Raw genomic sequence first — 21,285 nt, forward strand, 5'->3', positions numbered from 1 at the left:
GATCGAAAAGAAAATAAGTGGTATCGCCCATCCCTCATGACTGTCGTGATTTTTATGTATCTAGCAGATTTAGCTGGTGTTACGGGCGGGCCTGTTTAGGACATGATCAGTTTCTCTTGCATTCTAAGAGGTGTACGTGTTGACAGGGCGTTTTAGAGCAAAGGGTTTTATTGAAAATTATGCAAATGTACTGAAATAGTTCACTTGTTCTCAGTTAACTTGTTGCTAAACCATTTTTTTTAAAATGTTTCTGGTTCACACTCTAGCTTGTCTCTGGCCTGAAGTACATCTTCACTGTGAATATGGCCAGAACTAGCTGCAGGAAGGGTGAAGTTGAGACCCTTTGCGCCATTCATGAGGACCCCGCTCTTGCACAGGTTAGAAAAACGCTGTAATCCAATTTAGTATATTTGATTACCTGTTGACATTTCTTGCTTTCCAAATGAAGGAGGTTGACTTTGTGTGTGATAATGCAACCTTTTTTATATATATTCCCTAGGTCAATAAATGCACAATTGTGGTCTGGAGCCAGCCATGGATGAACTCAATCAAGGTCCTTGAAAATACCTGCCCATAGAGCACATAATTCTAGTGCAGTATGGGGATTTTCATCTTTCATGCAGCAATAAAATTTACTTGCTTTTGCTAATATTGTTAAAACCCTAAATCTTTATAGTTAACTAAATTGGAAGTTTATTTATCCTGATAACCTTCAGTTACACTAACATGTTACCATGCTTCATTTTAGACTCCAGTTCTTTGGAAAAAAAAAAGCTTCAGTTTTTAAGAATTTCTAAATAATAAATGGCATGGTTCTATAGTTGTTCAATCTTTACTATTAAAACATGGTTGAATTATTAATGTCTGTGCCTTGAGTTTATTAGTTTAAATGCATTGTAGGAGTTACACTGGCTTTCAGAGATATTCTCAAACAGTTAAAAGATTTGAAAGACAGAATGCTGTATTCAATTGTATGTAGGACAGCTAGTGTGTGGACTAAGTCCGCTCCATATGAGTCAATTGAATCAGTACATAGCATCAAATAATAATTAATCAGTTATTTGCAGACAATATTACAGTTCATACAATTTCCAGTGAATGTACTGTAGTTAGTGTATATTAGGCCTACATAAATAATATTATATTGTATGCATTTTTACAACTTTCAAATTTGTATCAGTGGTTTCAAATAAGTTTTAACATCTGTCTGATTCCCATCTTACTCAAAAAATCTCCACTGGGAAGGGTGTGAACTGCAGGGACACACCTTCCTTCTTTTCTGCAAATAAACATGATTAACTTACTTGTGAAATAATGTATTGTGAGGAATGATCAATCAGAAGTTCATTTCAGGCAATTTAATTGTTCTAGTCCCTAGTCACTGACTTAATGGAATCATCATTATGGGGTCATGAAGTTAAGTGATGTTTACGTAGTAAGCGGAAATATCCTGCAACTTGATTCTATATAAAAGAGCCATTCTTGTCAGTTACAATAAATGCAAGTGTTGATTAATTTATCCAGTGTTGGATCCAGTTTATTTTCTTTGTTCTTATATTTCTACGTGAATTGTTGTAAAGCGTTTAAAAAAAACATTCTTTCCTTGAGAATGGGTGCATTCCATTCGGAAGTGATCATCCCTATTCCCTTCCAAGACTTTACAATCCACTGTGAGAGCTTAATTTGGAATTCACTTTTTAAGAAATTTTTGTTGGAAATTCTGTTTGAAGCGATCTTACAGCATGACTATCATGATTGTTCTCCTTTCAAAGTGCCCTTCAGAGGGCGATTTGTCCCATTTGGAAAGAAGAAAGTGTCAAAATGAAGCAATAAATTATTCACCCTAAGCATTTACCCTCTCTACATTTGCTATTGGTTGAGCTGCAAGACAGTGTCCCTTGTAGTGAAAGATGTTTTATCAAATCTAAGACCATTGTTTTGTCCTATTGACAGAACAAGAAGGCAATCGAACAGTTTGGAGTCATTTAATACAAACATCAATTCGTCATGTCTCTTAAGATGATTTTCCCATTTTTCACGGTGGTATTGGCCGTGACAAGCCCCATGCTGAATAATGGTGAGGAGTACATGGATGATGAAAGCATTCAGAATGCATGAAAGTTCACAGTAGACCATTACAACAGAGAAATCAATGATGAGTATGTGCATCAGGTTTTTGAAGTTATCAAAGTCCAGGGATGAGTAAGCATATTTTTATAGGTTACTTTATTTTACCCAAAAATTAAAATTATCTTATCATTTACTCGCCCACTGTCGTGGAATATCGCGATGAATCTCTCTAAGTTGTAAGAAATCTCTCGGAGTCTTGAGTTCCAGATGCCAAAATTGTAGTTTATTGAACACCAACAAACATGAGACCGGCCAGCTGTCCGTTCTGACTGTCTTAGTCCAAAACCTCCTCTTCTATACAGTTTGTTATCTGGCATTACCTCATTTCTGTGCCCCTTTGTTATTTTTGTAACCAGTGGATACTATTTGCCACCATTATCTCACAGAGCCTTTTGATATCTTTTTACTGGTAGAAACTTGGCTTTAGTCTATCTTCAAGGTCCTTAGTCTCATTATTTTGTTACAGCTGGGTGCTCTTTGTGGCCTCTGCAGCATCAACACTTTTAGTAACCTCATATGCTCTCTCCTGGGTCACACAAAGGCCAGGAAACTCATATTCTAAACATACTAGAATATTGAAAAATATACTATATATTCCCACCTCTGAGACTTAAAAAAGTCTCACACTCTATTTCCCTCAAACCAGAGTGCAGTCACACAAGCTAGCCTGTCCCATTTCATCATGTAGCCAAAGTAGGCCACTCAGTCCACTATCCAATGCCATCTTTATGGGGCTGCACTCTGCAGAACTTGGGACCAAACCTCTCCATCCACACTTAACTAGGAAGGAGTAAAAGATCCCAGTCCTCTAGCTAGCGCTGTGCCTGGGGGTGGGTGACAAAAATCAACTCATTTGTAATAAGCATGTGCATGCAAATGTGAAGCCTTGTGTGATGTAGAGTACAATTGATTATCCATTGAGTAGAAGATATATATATATATATATATATATATATATATATATGCTTTAACAAAACACTATTAAAAGTAACATAGTAATATTTATCCTTCGTTGCCAGAGGAACTCACAGACAATTCCGGTAGCCTGGAGCGCTATCTGGTGGTGTGTTGGAGCAGACAGCGGGTTTTTAAACCACCAGTTGAGTCTATTTGCTCTTGCAGCCAAGCATTGAGGTGCTCGTCGCTCCTGTCTTCAAATATAGCTCTTATATGTCTTCTCTTGGCAATAACTTCACATGAAAGTACAATAGTCATGCTATCTCCCTTACTATCAAAAACATGAGAAAAGTGTTCAGAAATAAAATTCCCCTTACATTGTTATTTTCTTGATTGCTTCTCAGTAAATCTTATCAAGTTCATCCAATCCTGGCCCAATGATATATTGTCTGGTTGCTACACTTGTTTGCGTTGGCATCATTGATACGGTTACCATTTGCTTAGCCTCCGTTCTAGTCATAATTGATCTCAGAATGGGTATAATACAACATAATAATAATGCAAGTAGGGTCAGTCCCATAACTACTATTATACCTATTTTCATTAGCCCCAACTTCCATGAACCAAAAAGATCATCAAACCATTGCCCAAACCGCTGATCTCTCCCTACATTAGATTTAACTTCCTTTCTCAGGTCATGCAGTTTCCTCATCGCCTGGGTAAAAGTTCCTTCTGGGGATGTATTATTTGGTATGTATGTATATACAGCAATCTAAATCTAAACCTAATCACATTATTATTAAAAAACATTTCATCATCTAAATGCCATATTACTGCACAATTGCCCTTAAATTGTCCTACATTCGTTTTTCCTTTAGTTTTGTTAAAGCATTCATACTCCAGTTGACGATTTATTTTATATGATAATGTGCTTTCTTTTTTCTCATTATCCACACGTATTTGTCTAATTTTCTGCCTTCATCTCCCCACCCTATCATCTTATAATATTTATCATATTCCGGATGACCCAAGAATGCCAAACATCCTGCTGGGCAGTACACTGTTCTCCCTGTTTTACCACAATTTTTTGGCATAATACTCAGCGCAATGCTTATAATCATACTGATTTGGGACTCCACTTTTTTCAATGGAGTGGGTGAGCACATTACACAGTTTGTCATTTTTGCTTGCTTAGCTGTATATCTGGCCCATTTATACCAGTCATTTTGATTTACATATTGTAATAGTTCCTCTGTTCCTGCTGACTCTATGGGTTCCATATCATTTTCTAAATTTATTTGCTTTTTCAGTCTTTCGGTGATTATTTTTGACAGGTGTCTTTTGAGGCCGATTCTTCGGTTTGTTCTGCTTAGCCAAATTGCTTATCCAGATTCTTTGCTTTTCGGGTTCACCTTTGTTTAGTGATCAAGGCATTCGCTTCTTTCTGATTTCTCGTGCTATGTTATCTAGACTCTGCTCATTCGGGGGAATAATATTGAAGGTCTGAGATGTCAATTGTAGGAAATTCATCATACCATAGTCGTTGTGATGGTCCCTCGCCTGGGGAGTCTGGGCCTTAATTGATCGCCTGTCCGGTAGGCCCTGTATAGGAGGCAATACCTGTCCCAAATATGTTAGTAACAGCATCATCAACACTAATACCTCCTTGAGCTTCCATTCTTTCTCCATGTGCCACAACTCTTCATTGAATGACTGCGCTTGTTGGCCTGTTTCATTTCCTTCAGTTGCTTCTGAATCTGTTTCAGCAGGACGATCACTTTCTTCTTGTCTTTCTCCTTCTTCACCTTCTTGGTCCTGTTCTTCTGTGACATGTACTTCCGTCTCACTTTCTATGCTTTCCTGCTCTACTGCGGCACTTCAATCCCTTTTTCTGCCGCAGCGTGCTCTTCCCCTACTTTCGCTTGTCCTTCTACTTCCTCTTCTCTTTCCTCAGATTCTGTAGCCGGTTCCTGCTGATCTTCTTCTTCCTCGGGTTCTTAGTTTTGTGCTTGCTGCTCTTCTTTGTCTGAATCTTGCCTCGTATTCATCGTTGGGAAGTCCATATTCATAGTTTCTTCAATACAGTCCGTCAAGTGCTCTGTACTTTCTGAATTCACTTTCTGGATTATTTAGTTTCAGGTCAGCTTCATTGGAAAGGCCAACCAAGATCTCCAAGGCTGATTGTAGGGACCCCATTCTGCAGTATGCTTTCATAGAATTGTTCATCTGGGGATCCTGGTCCTTCTTGGGACGTTTCTCTGGTAGGCCCCGTCATTGGGGGCAACACTTGTCCCAAGTATGTCAGTAATAACATCCATATTAATATGTCTTTCTTATTCATTGGTATTGTAGGCCGCAATTGTTTTCCACCTTCTCTCCTTCAGCGGGTCATCCTGTCCTAACTTGCGTCAATGATGGCAACAGCATGACTATTTCATTTTATATGCATAAAGAACACTGTAATCACCTCATATAGTTTACATTTTTTATATTAACTAACAATCATTACTTTCTGCATTCATTTGGTTAATATATTAAATGATTTCCCATATTAGAGTCATTTGCTACACACACATTTGTTGCATCTCATTTCTAGCTCTAAATAACACATGGGTCCTCTGCCTCCTCCAGGCAGGAGCCGGGCATAGCCTGACTTTGTTCCAATTAAAAACATTAGATCATCCCTTTAGTATCTATACACAACATTTTTCATGGTCATTCACAGAAAGGGTCATTCACAAAAAGGCTATAATTCTCCACAGAGGAGGTAAACTACCACAGGTGTTCCTTATCTTAAAACTCCCTACTCATTCACTTATCACATACATTTCATTTCCTCCTGTTTCCCAAGGACTCTCAATGTCTGTATCACATTAATTAATTTTCCCTGCAAGCTAAGCTGTTTTTCATAGTTTCAGACTATATCAGAGTAATTCAGAGTATTAAATCAATAAAATAATTATCAAATATATAACATGTCATTGGAGGAATCAATTTCCTCCCAGTTTGGTCTTTCTGTTGCATTGGGCCATTTACATTGATCAGTACTTCATCTGGTTTTTACATAATTATTTAATCAGTGGTAACACACAATATAATATTATTCCCCTCTCACAAATTGTTTTTTCAATTATTATACCAATTGTAGCCAACCCTGCACCCTATTTCTTAATTAATTCAATTTATATTGTTACAAACAAACAAGACAAGCAATCTTAATCTTTAATCACCACCATGTATCTTTTCCATTCTTCATTACTTTTAAAATGTACATGAGTTCAATTAAAGCATAAGTAAAAGTAATAAATCATCTTCCAGTCTAAATTCATTATCATACAAACATTCCCCATGTTTGTTTAATACTTCTATAAAATGTCAAGCACTCCTTTGTCTGCAACGGTTCTCAAAACTTTACCCCCAAAACCAATCTATAATAATCCTCTACACAGGGTATGATCCCCTGACAACACAGTGACAGAATGCTTGGTATTTAACACTGTGATAAGTTATTTTAGTAAAGTGGTTATTAAAATGCAGCATTTATCCACCCCTTAAAACCCTTTCAAACCTTCTTGGGCGGTGACGCCATTGTCAAGTCTTAACCGTCATTGGGTCGTCACCTCTTGCCCCTGGTCTTGATACTGCTCAGTCCTCAATCCGTAATAATTTGCTATCAGTAAACAGATATTTTCTTTTTCAGGGAGTATCACCAGAGAACCGACACAGCCAATGGAACATCTACAAATGCTTAAATATGGAGACAATTCAAAACATGGTTAAATTCAAAAAAGCATTATTAAAAATTCATCAATCTATTAAAATTGTCCAAAGTAAAAGTAAAATATGCTAAAATTGAACTCATTTATAAATCATTAATTTCCATTCAGATTTTATTTCTGCTACTTTAGCAAATGTTACACAAAACTATGTGGGGACTAACATCAGAACAAAGCCTCTCACGCTTCTAGGAAGCTTAATTAAAAACATCACCTTAATTCAATAATGGTCTCTAGATAGTTTATGAACCTACATTTATTCTTTCAGATGAATTTTCAACTTAATCTGTTGTTTTCAGTATAAACCCTTAACTTTAGATTGCCCTCTGAATATATAAAATCTTTAATCATTGATGAGGAGAGCTGTTTGAACTCCTTCATATCACTCTATCTAACATTATTGTCAAAGCACATCATTTTACATATAAAAATAAAATCAAACCAAAATAAAATGAAATAAAACACTTATGAATATTTCTTCAAATTCTGCTCTTGTGTTTCTGTTTCAAGCAGACACTTATCAATTTTAGACTGAGAGTGAGGAGTGGGGCATTACACTGTTTCACAATAATACATTTAATTTATTCTTCAACAGTAAAAATAGTGATATTTATAATAACTGATTATATTAACTGCTTTCAAACTTTCTCATCTCACACCATTTAAAAACAAAAACTACTCTCATCAAAAACTACTCTCATCTTACTTACTTCTGTCCATTCAAACAACATACAAATAACCTTCTAATCTTTAATAAAACAGAACACAATGTCTTTTTCGACATTCTCTATATAATCAATTCAACTTATGTTTAGCCTTCTGTTCATGCAGAGCTTTACATTTACAACACCTATCTTATTATTAATATATTATAATCCCTTTTTTATTATTAAGTAATAATTTATTATTACTACTTTCTCCATTTCTTACACTTTCTCAGGTGAAGGAACTTCCATTCTATCTAATAAAACAATATAAATCAAGTTTTTAAACTAACAGAAAAGTAAAAGATTAAACATAATAAAGTCTTAAAGACAAACATATCTAAAAACATATCTCTTTTCTTATGTTTTGAAATAATTGCTCAGTAAGATACACTACGTACTTTTAATTTCTCATGACTCATTACATTATTTATTTATTTATTTATTTATTTTTATCCAAATGTTTCATCATCTTTTAACAGTTATCACTATTATACCTCTAAAATTACACTTTCATGTATTAACTATGGCAAACTAAAATAGTAGTAATAGAAATAGACACTCAATCAGCACTTTATAGCACACACTAAGCTCCTTTTTTTCTTCTTCTTCTTTATTATGAGGGTACTCTCTGGAAAATTTGGGGGAGTAACCCATCCAATAGGTAACTCTATAACTTTGCCACATGTTTGTAATATTTACTCTTCAAATCAATAAATCAGTGGTTAGCTGCTGGATTTAAATTTAGACCCTCAGAACAATTTAGACACGGGCATTGAACCCATTGATGGCATTCTGGAAAATCATAAAGTGATCGTATAAGACTGAAATCAACTTTTCCAGAGAAATTTTAATCCATATTATAAATGACAAATCAATAATGATTACCAGCAGCAATGAGCGCAGGAGGATAAATCAGATCAGTCACATTATTTTCAGTCTTCTTTGTGTCCTGATGTCCTCCTGCAGCATTAGTAACTTCTATAAAATCATCTTTCTCAGCCGTCTGCAATGGTGAGAAACTAGTTCCAGAATGAGTTAGTGAAACAACACACATAATAATAACAAATGAAACACAGAATAGACACATGAATATGAACTTATTAACATTCATATATGAGGACGTTATGATGTTCAATTTAATCTTAACCTTTCTCCATGGGCTTCACCTGCCCCAAAGACTAATTTTTAAATGATCCAAATCATTCTTAAATTTATGTTCCTTTAATTTTAGTCTCAAATGCAGCTTCTCAGTGTATCCACGATCAACCAAGACCTATTCTGTGTATACAAAACAAAAAATAAATAAAATAAAAACAAAATATCTATCTATCTGCTTTCTATCTTTTTCTAAAGTCGGGGCCCCTTTCTGTCTGTCTGAAGACATCAAGAGAGGCCTGTTTCCCCTCAAAGTCATCCTCAATGCCCTCATCAGACAGTCCCTAACAAAAATAACAAATCTCTGCCTATCTTTTGTTGGTTGATCAAGTTTACACCGATAGCACTGCACTCACATTTAAATTGTTCTCCAGACATTTTTAAAATCATAGAAAATTCAAAAACAACTTTCTTGTGTTTAATTTCATAATGTTAAAATAGTATTCTCTCATAAACTGGACCAGACAGAACATAAAACAGACACATGAATGTGAAGTTTTCACATTTAAGACTGCATAAGATACAAAATATAATTTTCTTGTTTTATCATATCTTTGGTCCTCTTTTGCCATTTGCTTTAATATAACAACACTTATCTTAAATACAACCTTGGTTTAAAATCCAATAACTTATTTGACTTTAGTTTAACGCAATACACTCGACTCAAAGCTTTATTGTTTGTCCAGATAATGTGATTTCCCAAATGCAATTCAATCACTTTAAAGTTATCACTTTTTTATAATCTAAATATTCTTACTCACCACTTTGATATAAAAGGAGTTATGATCTGACACATGTCCATTCAACAGCTGCTCCCTTTCAGTTTAGTTAATCTTACATCAGGCTTCATTCATGGCATAAAAAGAACAGCCCAAGAATAAACATTGTCCAGTCCGCTAAGGGTTAACTTTTTGATTTCATGCACATTTTTGTTTTAAAGCTATTTGTTTGTTTATACTGTATTATATTTATCCTTATACATATACATATACATACACACATTTACACAGACATACAAATATAATTTTTATCATTGGTTTTAATTCTACAATCATAATATTTATTAAGTGCCCTCTTTGTTTTTAATCATCAGATCTCTTCTGCCTCTTATATTGATGAAAATAGTCTAAATAGATTTTCTTTTATGTAAATTTCATACATACTCCTCATTAGTTATGCAGCAAATGATCAACCTCTCTATCTTGATTGATATTTATAGGGCTCATATAACATACACTTCCATACGCAATCACACTTCAGTCATACTTCCCATACTTTCAAACACAGATTCTCTCACAAACACAGAACCTTTCACACTTTTTACAAACACAAGGCCTTTATAAACACAGAGCTCTCAAAAAATATTATACTAAAACAAACCTATTACTTCTGCCCCTCCTTTTGCTCTCCTCTTTTTATCCCTCTCCTTTATTTCCATAAAAAACACTCATTATTTACAGTGGTTGATTGCTATATCTGTTAATTATTTTTATATTAAAACTCATGTACTTCCACCCACAGAGGTCACATCCATTTTGGGTCTCTGTTCAAGACAATTTCTACATTGGTGCTAATTCTCCTTTACTCTCCCTATTAAAAATCACCTTAACATTTTTGACTGTATTTAATTTGTTCATAACTCCAGAAATGATCACTAATTCCCTGTGTTTCTATTATTAATCTTTTTAATTCGATTTCTTTTCTCCTCTCAGTTAGTCTCCTCTCAAATTCAGTAACATCTTATTTCCACATTATTATTTCTGCTTCAGGAGGAAAACTGAGACAAGGAAAAAAAAAAGTATTGTTCTGTTTCTCTGTGCCTGCTCAAAGCCCTCCCTTTACAGCTCCCTATTCTCACTCTAGCAGCCCCTCCCTTCTCTCTTTCCCAGCACTCAGTCTCCAGCATACTGTAAGAGAGAGAGAATGAAAAAATCAACAACTGTGCTCATTTATCCGAGTCTTATCAACTATACTTCTGGATAACATCCAACTAAATAAACTTAATATTTATTACTACTAATACTTATTTATATATTTATTATACTTATTTTTATTTCTTATCTCTTTCCCTTATATTTATTTATTATCTTTTATTTCTTTCTTTTTACTCTTTTTGTTATCCTCTTTATTTTCTTAACTTATACTTTCTCTTATTCTTGTTCACTGTAATGGAAAACTTTTTGCCTTTTCTTTATCTTTTTCCCAATTATTCTATTTTTTCTCTTCTGAATCTCCCCTTCCCCTCACTCACAGAGCTGTCCGTTCAGCTGACCAGTGAGTGAGAGCAAGGCAGGGAGATATCAGAGAAGCCGGTGCCATTTTGCGTCTTTATACTTTTTCAACAATTGTTTTATTCAATTCACTGTTTCAATTCATTTTCCACTTTTGCTCTCATTTAGCATTTCCTTTGTGCACCTGATTCTCTGTATTATTCTGCCTCTGCACACAATACATCATCAACACTGCAATCATGCATTTGAATAAACACAAAAACAGCGCATTTAGTACCGTAAGCACACATGCACCAACAACATAGTTAGTCATGCACATTATTCATTATCTCAAACATGCACATAGTTCAACATTTCCCGTTTTCTACACAGTCCGGGTTCCGTCAAACACTTCAATAAATAACTAAATCTAACACCTGGAGGAATTTTACGCGACTTTCACTTCTCCACCCGTGTTAGGATTTTCACCTGTACAGGATTTTCAGCCACTCTTCTGGCAAAACCTTGAATAAATGCACCTAACCGGGAATTTTCACGCGCGTCGCTTCTCGACTCACCCCAGGCTTTTTCTACCTTCTTCAAATAAACTTTCTTAAACTCTCTTTAAACAATCCCACCCCCCTATTTTTGAAATCTGGAACTCGCCTCTATTTTAGCCAATTAGTTCAAATTATTCTATGTCCGGACTGGCAAAAGTCTTAGGGAAGCCACTTACCGGGACTCGCTACCACAGATCACACAAAAACACCTTAAGCAAAGATGCTTACCTCAGTTTCTGGCGCCGGTGTTTCTGTGCGATTCGTGCAAGCCGTCCCACCAGCGACCTCTGCCCCCTTGACCTCAATGCCAGCCCCACGTTGGGCGCCAAAGATATGTCGTGGAATATCGCGATGAATCTCTCTAAGTTGTAAGAAATCTCTCGGAGTCTTGAGTTCCAGATGCCAAAATTGTAGTTTATTGAACACCAACAAACATGAGACCGGCCAGCTGTCCGTTCTGACTGTCTTAGTCCAAAACCTCCTCTTCTATACAGTTTGTTATCTGGCATTACCTCATTTCTGTGCCCCTTTGTTATTTTTGTAACCAGTGGATACTATTTGCCACCATTATCTCACAGAGCCTTTTGATATCTTTTTACTGGTAGAAACTTGGCTTTAGTCTATCTTCAAGGTCCTTAGTCTCATTATTTTGTTACAGCTGGGTGCTCTTTGTGGCCTCTGCAGCATCAACACTTTTAGTAACCTCATATGCTCTCTCCTGGGTCACACAAAGGCCAGGAAACTCATATTCTAAACATACTAGAATATTGAAAAATATACTATACCACATGCCCTCCTAGATGTGTATGACTTTCTCTCTTCTGCTGAAGATAAAACTGAAGAATATCTCAGCTCTGTAAAAAGCTGCTCAAAAAAGTCCACCATACTCTCATAAGCAAATAGTTAATGAGGGTACTCTTCTTGGTGACACATATTGTCAAACACGAAGTCAGATATTTCTAAAAATGTTTCTGGTTCACACTTCAGACTGACTCTGGCCTGAAGTTCTTCTATGTGAAAATGGCCAGACCCAGTAGCAGAAAAGGTGAAGTCGAGACCCTTTGTGCAAATCATGAGGACCCTGCTGTTGCACAGGTTAGTAACACTGGAACCCATCCATCTAGCTTCCATAACCGATTGTCCTGTGCAGGGTTGTGGGGAGTGCTGGAGACAACCCTAGCTGTCTCAGGCCGAAGGCAGGGAAACAACCTGGATAGGTGAGCAGTCCAACAGGGCAGCACACACAGACATGCACATTCTCACTCTCACACCAACGGGCAATTTAGGGTCTCCAATTAACTTAACCTGCATATCTTTTTGGACTGTGGGGGAAACTGGAGACCCTGGAGGAAACCAACGCAATCACGGGGAGAACATGCAAACTCCCATTTGAGTTGGTGTCATGATAAATTGAGTCTGCCGGGTATCAAAAACGTGTTTTTTGCCCGTGTTTGATCTGTTTTTCTATTGTTTTCCTATGTAAACACAAGCTGGACAAACATCCATGCCTGCTGCACTGGATTTTGCTGTTTCTTCATTGTCTCACAGGACTGGCACGTTTTTAGACGCAGTGTCAAAAGTTAAAAAGAACTTCAGGTCTCAAAAATGCTGTTTCACTCAAAAACGTTCCGTTTCATGCTTTTCGCTACTCCTAGATTGTTTTTAGCGCATGTGTCACAATGATTTCATGTTCTGAACAAGTTCAGGTTGCAAAGGTGACTGTTACAATGTTTAACATTATTCCAGATTGTTCTGCACCAAGTTTCAGCACTTTCAGCCATGTTTTTTTTCTTTCTTCCTTCTGCTCTAGTGTGCTGAGGGGCCACCGTGCCTTGTATAGACATTTATACATCATACAACAGTTACAATACTGTTACGAATGTTGCCAACGATGCTAACATAAAATACAGCCTTTTGCAACATGGTGAACAATACACTGCAGCGTCAGAATATAAGCTCCACGTGAAAGTAAATTATATATATTACTATTGTATACAACAAAACCTCAAAGTAATAATAATAATACAGTACCAAATTATAATGACAAAATAAACAACAATACATTATGTTTGGCTTATAATAATAATACATAGAAACTGAATTCCAAAATGTTAGCGAGTGTAGTAGGTTTTACACACCACATTCATAAAAAAAGAGTGTTTTGTAAAAATATATGTAAAAAAAAATAAATATTCTATCACTGTATTTTGAAAAAAAAAAATCATTAATTAACTAACTAGATTTTTATGTTTCAGTAAAAATTTTGAATGTACTTGGCTACAACAACTGATAGGATGAATTTTAAATTATTATTTAAAATATATATAATCAAATTAATTTTTTAAGCTAACATTTTCTAAATGCGGCTCCGGGTTGATCGGTTGCTTGGGGCCTCAGAAATCGTAAACCCGCCTCTGGGTCTACTCTGTCTGTATGCTTTTACAAGAGTTCGAAAGTATTTTTCTTTTCTTTTTTTGCATGCCTGTATTCCGACAAATCCCGCCTCCTGCAGCCGGACTGGCAGTTTAGGATTGGACAATTGAGAAGTCATTCGTTTAGATTTACCAATCATAGGAAAGATGTATGAGATTAAGGGCGGGGTTTGTCATAATACGGGTGTGGACAAACGGAACGCGTCACGATAGAATTACGATATTATAAATGTTAGTTACCCCGCTCTCATGGAGTTCGGTTGATTATTACACATTTTACCAAGTTTCCGCTTTGTATCAAATCCAGGTCTGGGTTGGAGAGTGAAGACGTCGTTGCCACATCTTACTAGCAAAACATGTTTCTCTTTCACTCTACAGATTAAAGCGGACTTGCACATTTAATATGAAAAATGAAAACTTTAAATTCAGACGAATTACAGATAGCGGAGACCACTTTATATGCGCACTTGCCCAAATCTTTAAAGGTGAGTATGACGTTTTTGTCACGTCAGTTCAAACAATGCAACGCTCAGTGCTTTTACCTTTTGTTCTTTGTCAGTAGTCGCTCTAAAACAAATTCCTATTTTCAGGTGTATGGATTTGTTTTCGCCATAAATAGAGGGAAACCACACACTCTGGAGGTAGTGGTGGACTCGTGGCCTTTATTCACAACTATCATTGTTCGACCAGATCCAAACGTGAGAATGCACAAGATTCATTTCATTAACTATCAAAAGGAAACGACGACCATATATCAGTAACTATAAGTGTTTATAAGTGTTGTTGTCTAGCAGTGGAATAATTTATTGTTGTCAAACACCTTGAGTTACTAAAGTAAAATGTAAAAAAAAAAAAAAAATCATATTTTCATAAAAGCAGTTGGGTGTGAACACAATAAAACACATCAGTATACATTCAGGCAAGGGTCAACTATGAACTATTTAACTGAAGTGTTGAACTTTGTTCTCAGGGGTATTTTTCATAAATGCCATACAAGCTGGTGCATGATATAGCATGTGATTTAAATGTATACTGTTTATTATCACAAATGCTGTTGGCCTAAACAATGCTTGGCTATTTGATATTATATGTTGCATTTAAAATCGATGCTGTGTCAAGACTTTTATATAGATCTTCTACTGTTAAATTTTTATGAAAGGCCTAGGCTGTTAAATAGGCAGGTTCCACAGAGATAACTTGCCCTATATAATGTGACAGCTTGCCCCACTATTGGGGCATGTTGTCACAAAAGGTCAGCATGTGTTAACTGAACAATAACTGTGGAAATGTTCAAAGATGTGTTTGTTTTTGTAGCAAAGACTTTAATATAAGTGCCTATACAAAAACTGACTTCCAAAAATTAAAACAACCTTCAGGAATAGGCCTACTCATTGGATTAAAAAGTGTGACAACTAACCCCTTCACCCTTATGTCCAAATAAAGCACTTGCATATATATAAATATTTGTCGGCTCAACAATGTTTAAAAATAAATTGCTTCTACTCAGAAATTGTACTATTACATTTTTAGCCTTACTTAATTTTCATTGATGTGTACAACAGGGCAGAGCCATATAAAGAGAGAGTTGCGACAACGGAAGTTCTAAATGTTGATCGTCACGTGATTCACGTAGACTTCAGATAGTTCCAGGAAGTGCTTTTGCGGTCATTCCAAACTGTTAGAGTAGAGTGACAGAACTGCGATTTCTGGTAATTAGTAGTCAATAAATGCATTTATTTTATATATTTATGTAACACACCGACATATGTATGTAGCATGAGTATGCTGTTACAGCGATGTTGTTTTTTTAAAGATCAAATCGGCTAATATTTGAGGATTAGTGTTCGTTTACCGTTATTTGCCTCAACTTATTTCAGGCTAGGGTTTCTGTTGCCTTTTTATGTTACCTCATGTTCATTGTTTTCACTAATCTCATGGTAACTAATGTCATATTTATGACTTTTCAGATCGTACAGAGACAGGCTGGTGACAGGTGATTTCCAGCTCGCACCGCACAATGGGTCAATGAACTATTAACTATTAGCAGCAGTTACGTAAATGTAAAATTTAGTGAAATGAAGCATATTGTTTACAATTCTTACAATTCTATATGTAGTAATATAATTATTTATGTATTATAAATATTATATATCTAATGTATAATTCTTACAATACTTATTCATATACACAATATATTCAGCTTTAAAACAACTTAAGCACACTCGTATATAAACTGCCGTTCAAAAGTAATGAGGCTGAAAATTCAGCTTGGCATCACAGGAGTAAATTACATTTTAAAATACATTAAAATAGAAAACAGTTATTTTAAATTGTAATAATATATTACTGATATTACTTATTTTTTAAACGATGGATGAAACTGAATCAAGAGAACAGATTTTACAATTAATAGGGTGTTCGATTACTAACTTTATCCAGCTCCAATCCTTGCCTAATCTGTTAGTTATCCGATAACATCCCTTATCTCATAATTTAATGAGTAATACTCAACTATAAAGGTTTTAATTTACAAGTTATTTTTATTTAGATGTACTGATAATATACAGAATAAGATAATATTATTCTTTAAACGTTTCACCTTTTAAAAGTGCGTCGCAAACGGTTTGTTCTATGGCGCGGCATGTGTTTGCTGCTACTTCCGGGAACTATTGAGAGGCTCCACGAGCCGCCATTGCTGTAAAAAAAACGTTCCATTGGAGTCAATGGAGTTGTCGCAACTCTCTCTTTATATGGCTCTGCAACAGGGCAAAGGCAAAGTTAGAGAGTTACATAAAGTAAATGAACAACCGTGAGTTCCTTAAACTTCTCTAACTATCTCAAACAATCAAGTATAGAACTGAGGTTGTGGGTAATACTCATACATCTTTCATCTTAAATAATTTTAGCATGATTTCTTTGGTCAAAAGGAACGTATATGGACATTTAATTAGTTGTTGTTAAGAATCCGTATAGAGTTTAGCTATTTGTACTAATATTGATGTTGTTTTACTGTAAAAATCTGCTTTGTGTAAAGAAGCATTAAGGGTGATTATTGTTCCAAACTTAGATCCTGTTCAACCCATGTCATTTTACCTTGCACATGTGAATTTTCATAGCTTTAGTTCAGCTTTATCTGCACCTCAGTGCAGATAAAACACCTCAGTTATTAATTTCTGTTGAGTTAAGTAAATTAACTAGAAACAGTTATGTAGATGTTAATTTTAAACACAATGGCTATTAGTTGCTAAATCTTATTTGAGTGACAAACATTTTTAAGTAAATAAATGATGTTGAATTGATACATTTGTGTATTTCTTACAAAGAGTTTCTAGTTATGCTGACATAAAATTACAATAAATTGAATTTACTTAAAAACTGTGAAGCAAAAATGCTATGTATATATTGTAGTTAAATCCAACACATAATTAGTTTTTCACTGTACACTAAGTAACCATCACAAATGTTTGTCTGAAATTAACAGAATTGTCGAGCGAAGGACTTTATGAAGAAGGTGACTCTGTACACTACAGACGTTGAAGTTATGAAAAGAATGCTGACTGTGGAAAATGCAATTGACTGGAGAACATACTTCTTAATAGGAGGTATGACTTTTCATTTCTTTGAAGAAATGATCATAAATTTGACTTTTGGTCATTTTAATTACATTAATTCTAGGATGTGATGTGAGTCATTCTCCTATGCTGAAGGAGATTGCTGCTTCTCGGGGTGTCACTATGAAAGGATTTACCTTAGTGCACCTTATGACATTATCTGAGCCAAACCAGTTACCTGAGCTCATGAACAGGTAAGAGGCCATTCTCAGTTATTTAAATATCTGTCATGTCATTGGCACTGTCATGAACCCATAATGTGTGTATTATCAACATGTGTTTACAGATTTAAAAGAAAGTTTGATTATGCTTTAGGGGTGTTGCACCTGAGTTTGAATCTTTTTTGTCTTATACTGTATATCTTTGCTTCCTCCCTCAGTGAGCTTGAGTCCAGAGTGTCAGTTCTTAATGCGTCCCATGCCGATGTAGTTAACAAGACTTGGAAATTTGGTGGGGATGAGAAAGGTTACAACAGCATCCTAAATCTCATCAGCCATTTCCCCACATGCTGCTTTACAGATGAGAACAACCAGCCTGTGTCGTGGGTGCTGCTGTATGATTACTGTGCCATAGGAATGTTGTACACACAACCCGAGCATCGCGGGAAGGGCTATGCAAAAGTCCTGGTCACCACTATGGCAAAGAGGCTACATTCTCAGGGCTATCCTGTTTACTGTTTTATTGAGGAATGCAATCAGCTTTCATACAAACTTTTTACAAGTCTTGGTTTTACAGAGGACCCTTCTTATAGGGCTGCCTGGTATGAATTTATTTAATAGAGTTTTAATAGTTCTTTGTAATAGAAACACACTCCACATCCTTAAACTAATTCATCGTAAATCTTAAAATTCAAAGATCTATTTTATATACTATTGCAACATTTTAAATATATTGTTTATGATGAATGCTGTTTTCTTTTGGTTTTAAACCACCAAAAATCATGCCTTTGTAATGACAAAAGTGGAGGGAGTGCATTACATATTTGGTAAACTTAATAATAATTCCTTTTAGATTATGTACATTTAAATCATGGAAATGTCAAACTTTGATTTATATTTTAATATTCATAGCTATTTGAATGCGCATGACTGCTGATCGGTCAAGCGTTATGTTTGTTAATGAATTAATAAAGGTATAATAGAAAATATAATGTGTTTAAATGTATTCAAGTGGGCAATAATATTACAACAGATTAATTTGGGCTACTATTGGTAAGGTATTCACAACTTACCTGTCACAAGACATGAATGATAAAAAATATATGCAGGTTTCCTAAGGGGCTGTTCAAACTGAACTCTGAACAGAATGTACATGTTTCTGTTGATCATGGTTTAAATATTGTGGTTTGGGGGATACAGTATGAAGAATTTACAAGTTTCCATTGATCATGGTTTAAATATGTTTAACTTTGTTATTTTTGTTCTATGTCCTGGATATCCACAGGTCTATGGAAATATTTTTTACCTCAACAGAAATGGACAGAAAGCTGATCCTATTGATGTGTTTGTTGACCAGAGTACAGAGTTGTACTCATTAAACCAGAATTTCGTGAGGTATAAGGAACACTGCAAAATGTAAATCATTGACTCGTTTTCAATGGTTTAGGACAGGTTCGGCAAAAAATACATTTAAAATATCTTGCATAGTGTCGCTCTTGTTTTATTTCTCTCTTCTGCAGGAAGGAGATCTTTTCAAACACTTGAGTGTATTTTCTAAAAGTGATGGCTGTCTCGAAGAACTGCTAACTCAGACAGACATCATTGATTGGAAGAGGTTTATTTGCCTTGGCACATACACTCCTTTGTACTTGTTTATCCTTAAAGGAGTAATTCATCCAAAAATGAATTTTCTCTCATCATTCACTTACACTCATGCCATCCCAGGTGTGTATTAACTTTCTTTCTTCTGCAGAATACAAAACATTTTTTTAGAAGAATATCTCAGCTCTGTCAGTGAAATGGTTAATTGTGACCAAAACATACACATCTGGGATGGCATAAGTGTGAGTAAATGATGAGAGAATTTACATTTTTGGGTGAACTATTCCTTTAACAACACAAATGAATTGATTTAATTTTTAACTCATTCCTTGAATACAACTGTGTAAATAACAACCATTTATTCTTTATATCAAATTTTAAACAAACATTTACTACACATTGTGTAAAGCTAATTAAAAACCATAGGCTTGATTTGGTTACACAGTACTATTAGAAGGGCTCTTATTTTTCAGCATACTCTTCTAGTCGAAGCAGCCATTTCACCCAGAATGGCATAATCTTCTCCGAGTTCAGGAAGTGGGCATGTGCAGGTGATCCATCTTTGTAGGCCACTACAATTAACCCATTTTCTACCTGCATATAAACATAGCACAACATGAAGGAATAGATAGTGAAACAACTCCCAAGACATTATAAAAGAGAAGATCCCTACTGATATTTACCTGGTAGCTGTAGTTGTCATCACTGTTCAAGGCTCCAATGTATGCAGCTACTTGTAAAGGATTATCGTAAGTATTGTGAAGAAAGGGTTTAGGCTTTTCTGAAGTCTTCCAGTCAATGACACACAACGAACCTCTTTAGTTTTGTTGTAGAATTAAACATGAACAGAACATGTGACATTGACAACATGATAGAAAAGATCAGGACAGTATGATTCTGTTCAAATAAGCCAGCACTCACATACTGGTACATTAAAAGCACAATATGGAATTTGTGTGATTGTGAATTCTTATGCATATGGTTTATTGTTACAAAGAAATGCATCTCACCTGTAATGGGCGACACAATCTACAATGCCTAGGTACTGTAATGTTAAATGATGCACTGCACTCTCAATAGCTCTCACTTCTGTGATATCATTCAGCACATGAGATACACTCTCTAAATATCCTGCCACCCCTTCTGGCCACTCTGCTTCCTCCTTAGAAGGGGTTTCCTGTATGAAAGTTACCTCAATGGCAGCATGGAACAGCTTCCCCTGCTTAAAAATACCTATGACACAACACATTAATTAGGAAGTGTAATAATGTCATTAAAGTAAATTTTTAAAAATTCTTACCCAAGCTATATTCTTTAAACCCTTCTTCTCCGAGCTCAGCAATCATCCTTCTCTTCCACCTCTCCAGGTAAAAAGCTTGCTCAGATGGCATGGTCTTCTGAAGGATCCGAGTCACACTGGGCATAGATGGCTTATTAGAGTCTTTCTGTAAGTTTACACGAGCCAATGATCCCGGCACATACTCCGAATGAACTTTGGCCTGATTTAGCATTGGATGCAGGTTTTTAGGCATTCTGCGCTCTTGTGAAGGTGGTCTCGATCTGATAACAGGTCCGCACAGCTGACAGTCCAAATCCTTAATGCTTTCAGGAGCCTTAGAGCTGATTTTTGAGGATACAACCGCCCGCACCAGTGATGAGTATCGTTCCGTGTCCACTCTGCTGTACTCACTGACCTTTTTGCGGGTTCGCCATTGACAGCTACTTGAAAAGTTTTCCACCCGCGAGAACAGACCAGAGTGGAAGCCCATTGATCTCACACAGTTACAATGTAGCATCAGCTTCATTACATGCATTGTGATCCCCGTTTGTGATGATGAAACCTTAATTCTGCATTTGTTTTGCGTTGGATAGCCTACTAAATGGATAAGATAATAATAAAAAAACCTACCAAAAAGTTTTAGAGTGGATTAGCCAAACTATTGTTGTAACAATCTGGTTTCAAAGGGAGCCAACAGTTTGAACTGGATGTGCTTTTGTGCTTAGGGTATGATGGGAATAGTAGTTCCAGCAACGTCGAAAGTGAATA

The 21,285-nt window shown here is 35.7% G+C and overlaps 2 protein-coding genes and 1 long non-coding RNA gene across 3 annotated transcripts; 2 read left to right on the forward strand and 1 right to left on the reverse strand.

Annotated features, from left to right (window-relative positions):
• The first annotated feature begins 22 nt into the window (after positions 1-22).
• On the forward strand, positions 23-1,519 carry LOC127618305 (uncharacterized). Its single transcript, XR_007967420.1, has 2 exons — positions 23-377; positions 500-1,519. It is a non-coding gene; the product is annotated as an uncharacterized LOC127618305 (long non-coding RNA).
• Positions 1,520-14,025: 12,506 nt separating this feature from the next.
• On the forward strand, positions 14,026-19,039 carry si:dkey-76k16.5 (uncharacterized protein LOC566887 homolog). The gene is made up of 5 exons (XM_052090674.1): positions 14,026-14,352; positions 14,458-14,565; positions 17,349-17,469; positions 17,543-17,672; positions 17,858-19,039. The coding sequence occupies exons 1-5, from the start codon at positions 14,278-14,280 to the stop codon at positions 18,252-18,254; spliced, it is 831 nt and encodes a 276-aa protein (XP_051946634.1). The 5' UTR covers positions 14,026-14,277; the 3' UTR covers positions 18,255-19,039.
• Positions 19,040-19,235: 196 nt separating this feature from the next.
• Positions 19,236-21,218, reverse strand: LOC127618292 (mitochondrial genome maintenance exonuclease 1-like). Its single transcript, XM_052090671.1, has 4 exons — positions 20,539-21,218; positions 20,249-20,471; positions 19,922-20,054; positions 19,236-19,832 (listed from the first exon to the last, which is right to left on the reverse strand). Exons 1-4 carry the CDS (start codon positions 21,050-21,052, stop codon positions 19,701-19,703), a joined length of 1,002 nt encoding a protein of 333 aa, XP_051946631.1. The 5' UTR covers positions 21,053-21,218; the 3' UTR covers positions 19,236-19,700.
• Positions 21,219-21,285: the final 67 nt, after the last annotated feature.

This window comes from Xyrauchen texanus, chromosome 24 (genome assembly GCF_025860055.1).
Source record: "Xyrauchen texanus isolate HMW12.3.18 chromosome 24, RBS_HiC_50CHRs, whole genome shotgun sequence".
NCBI classification, from domain to species: domain Eukaryota; kingdom Metazoa; phylum Chordata; class Actinopteri; order Cypriniformes; family Catostomidae; genus Xyrauchen; species Xyrauchen texanus.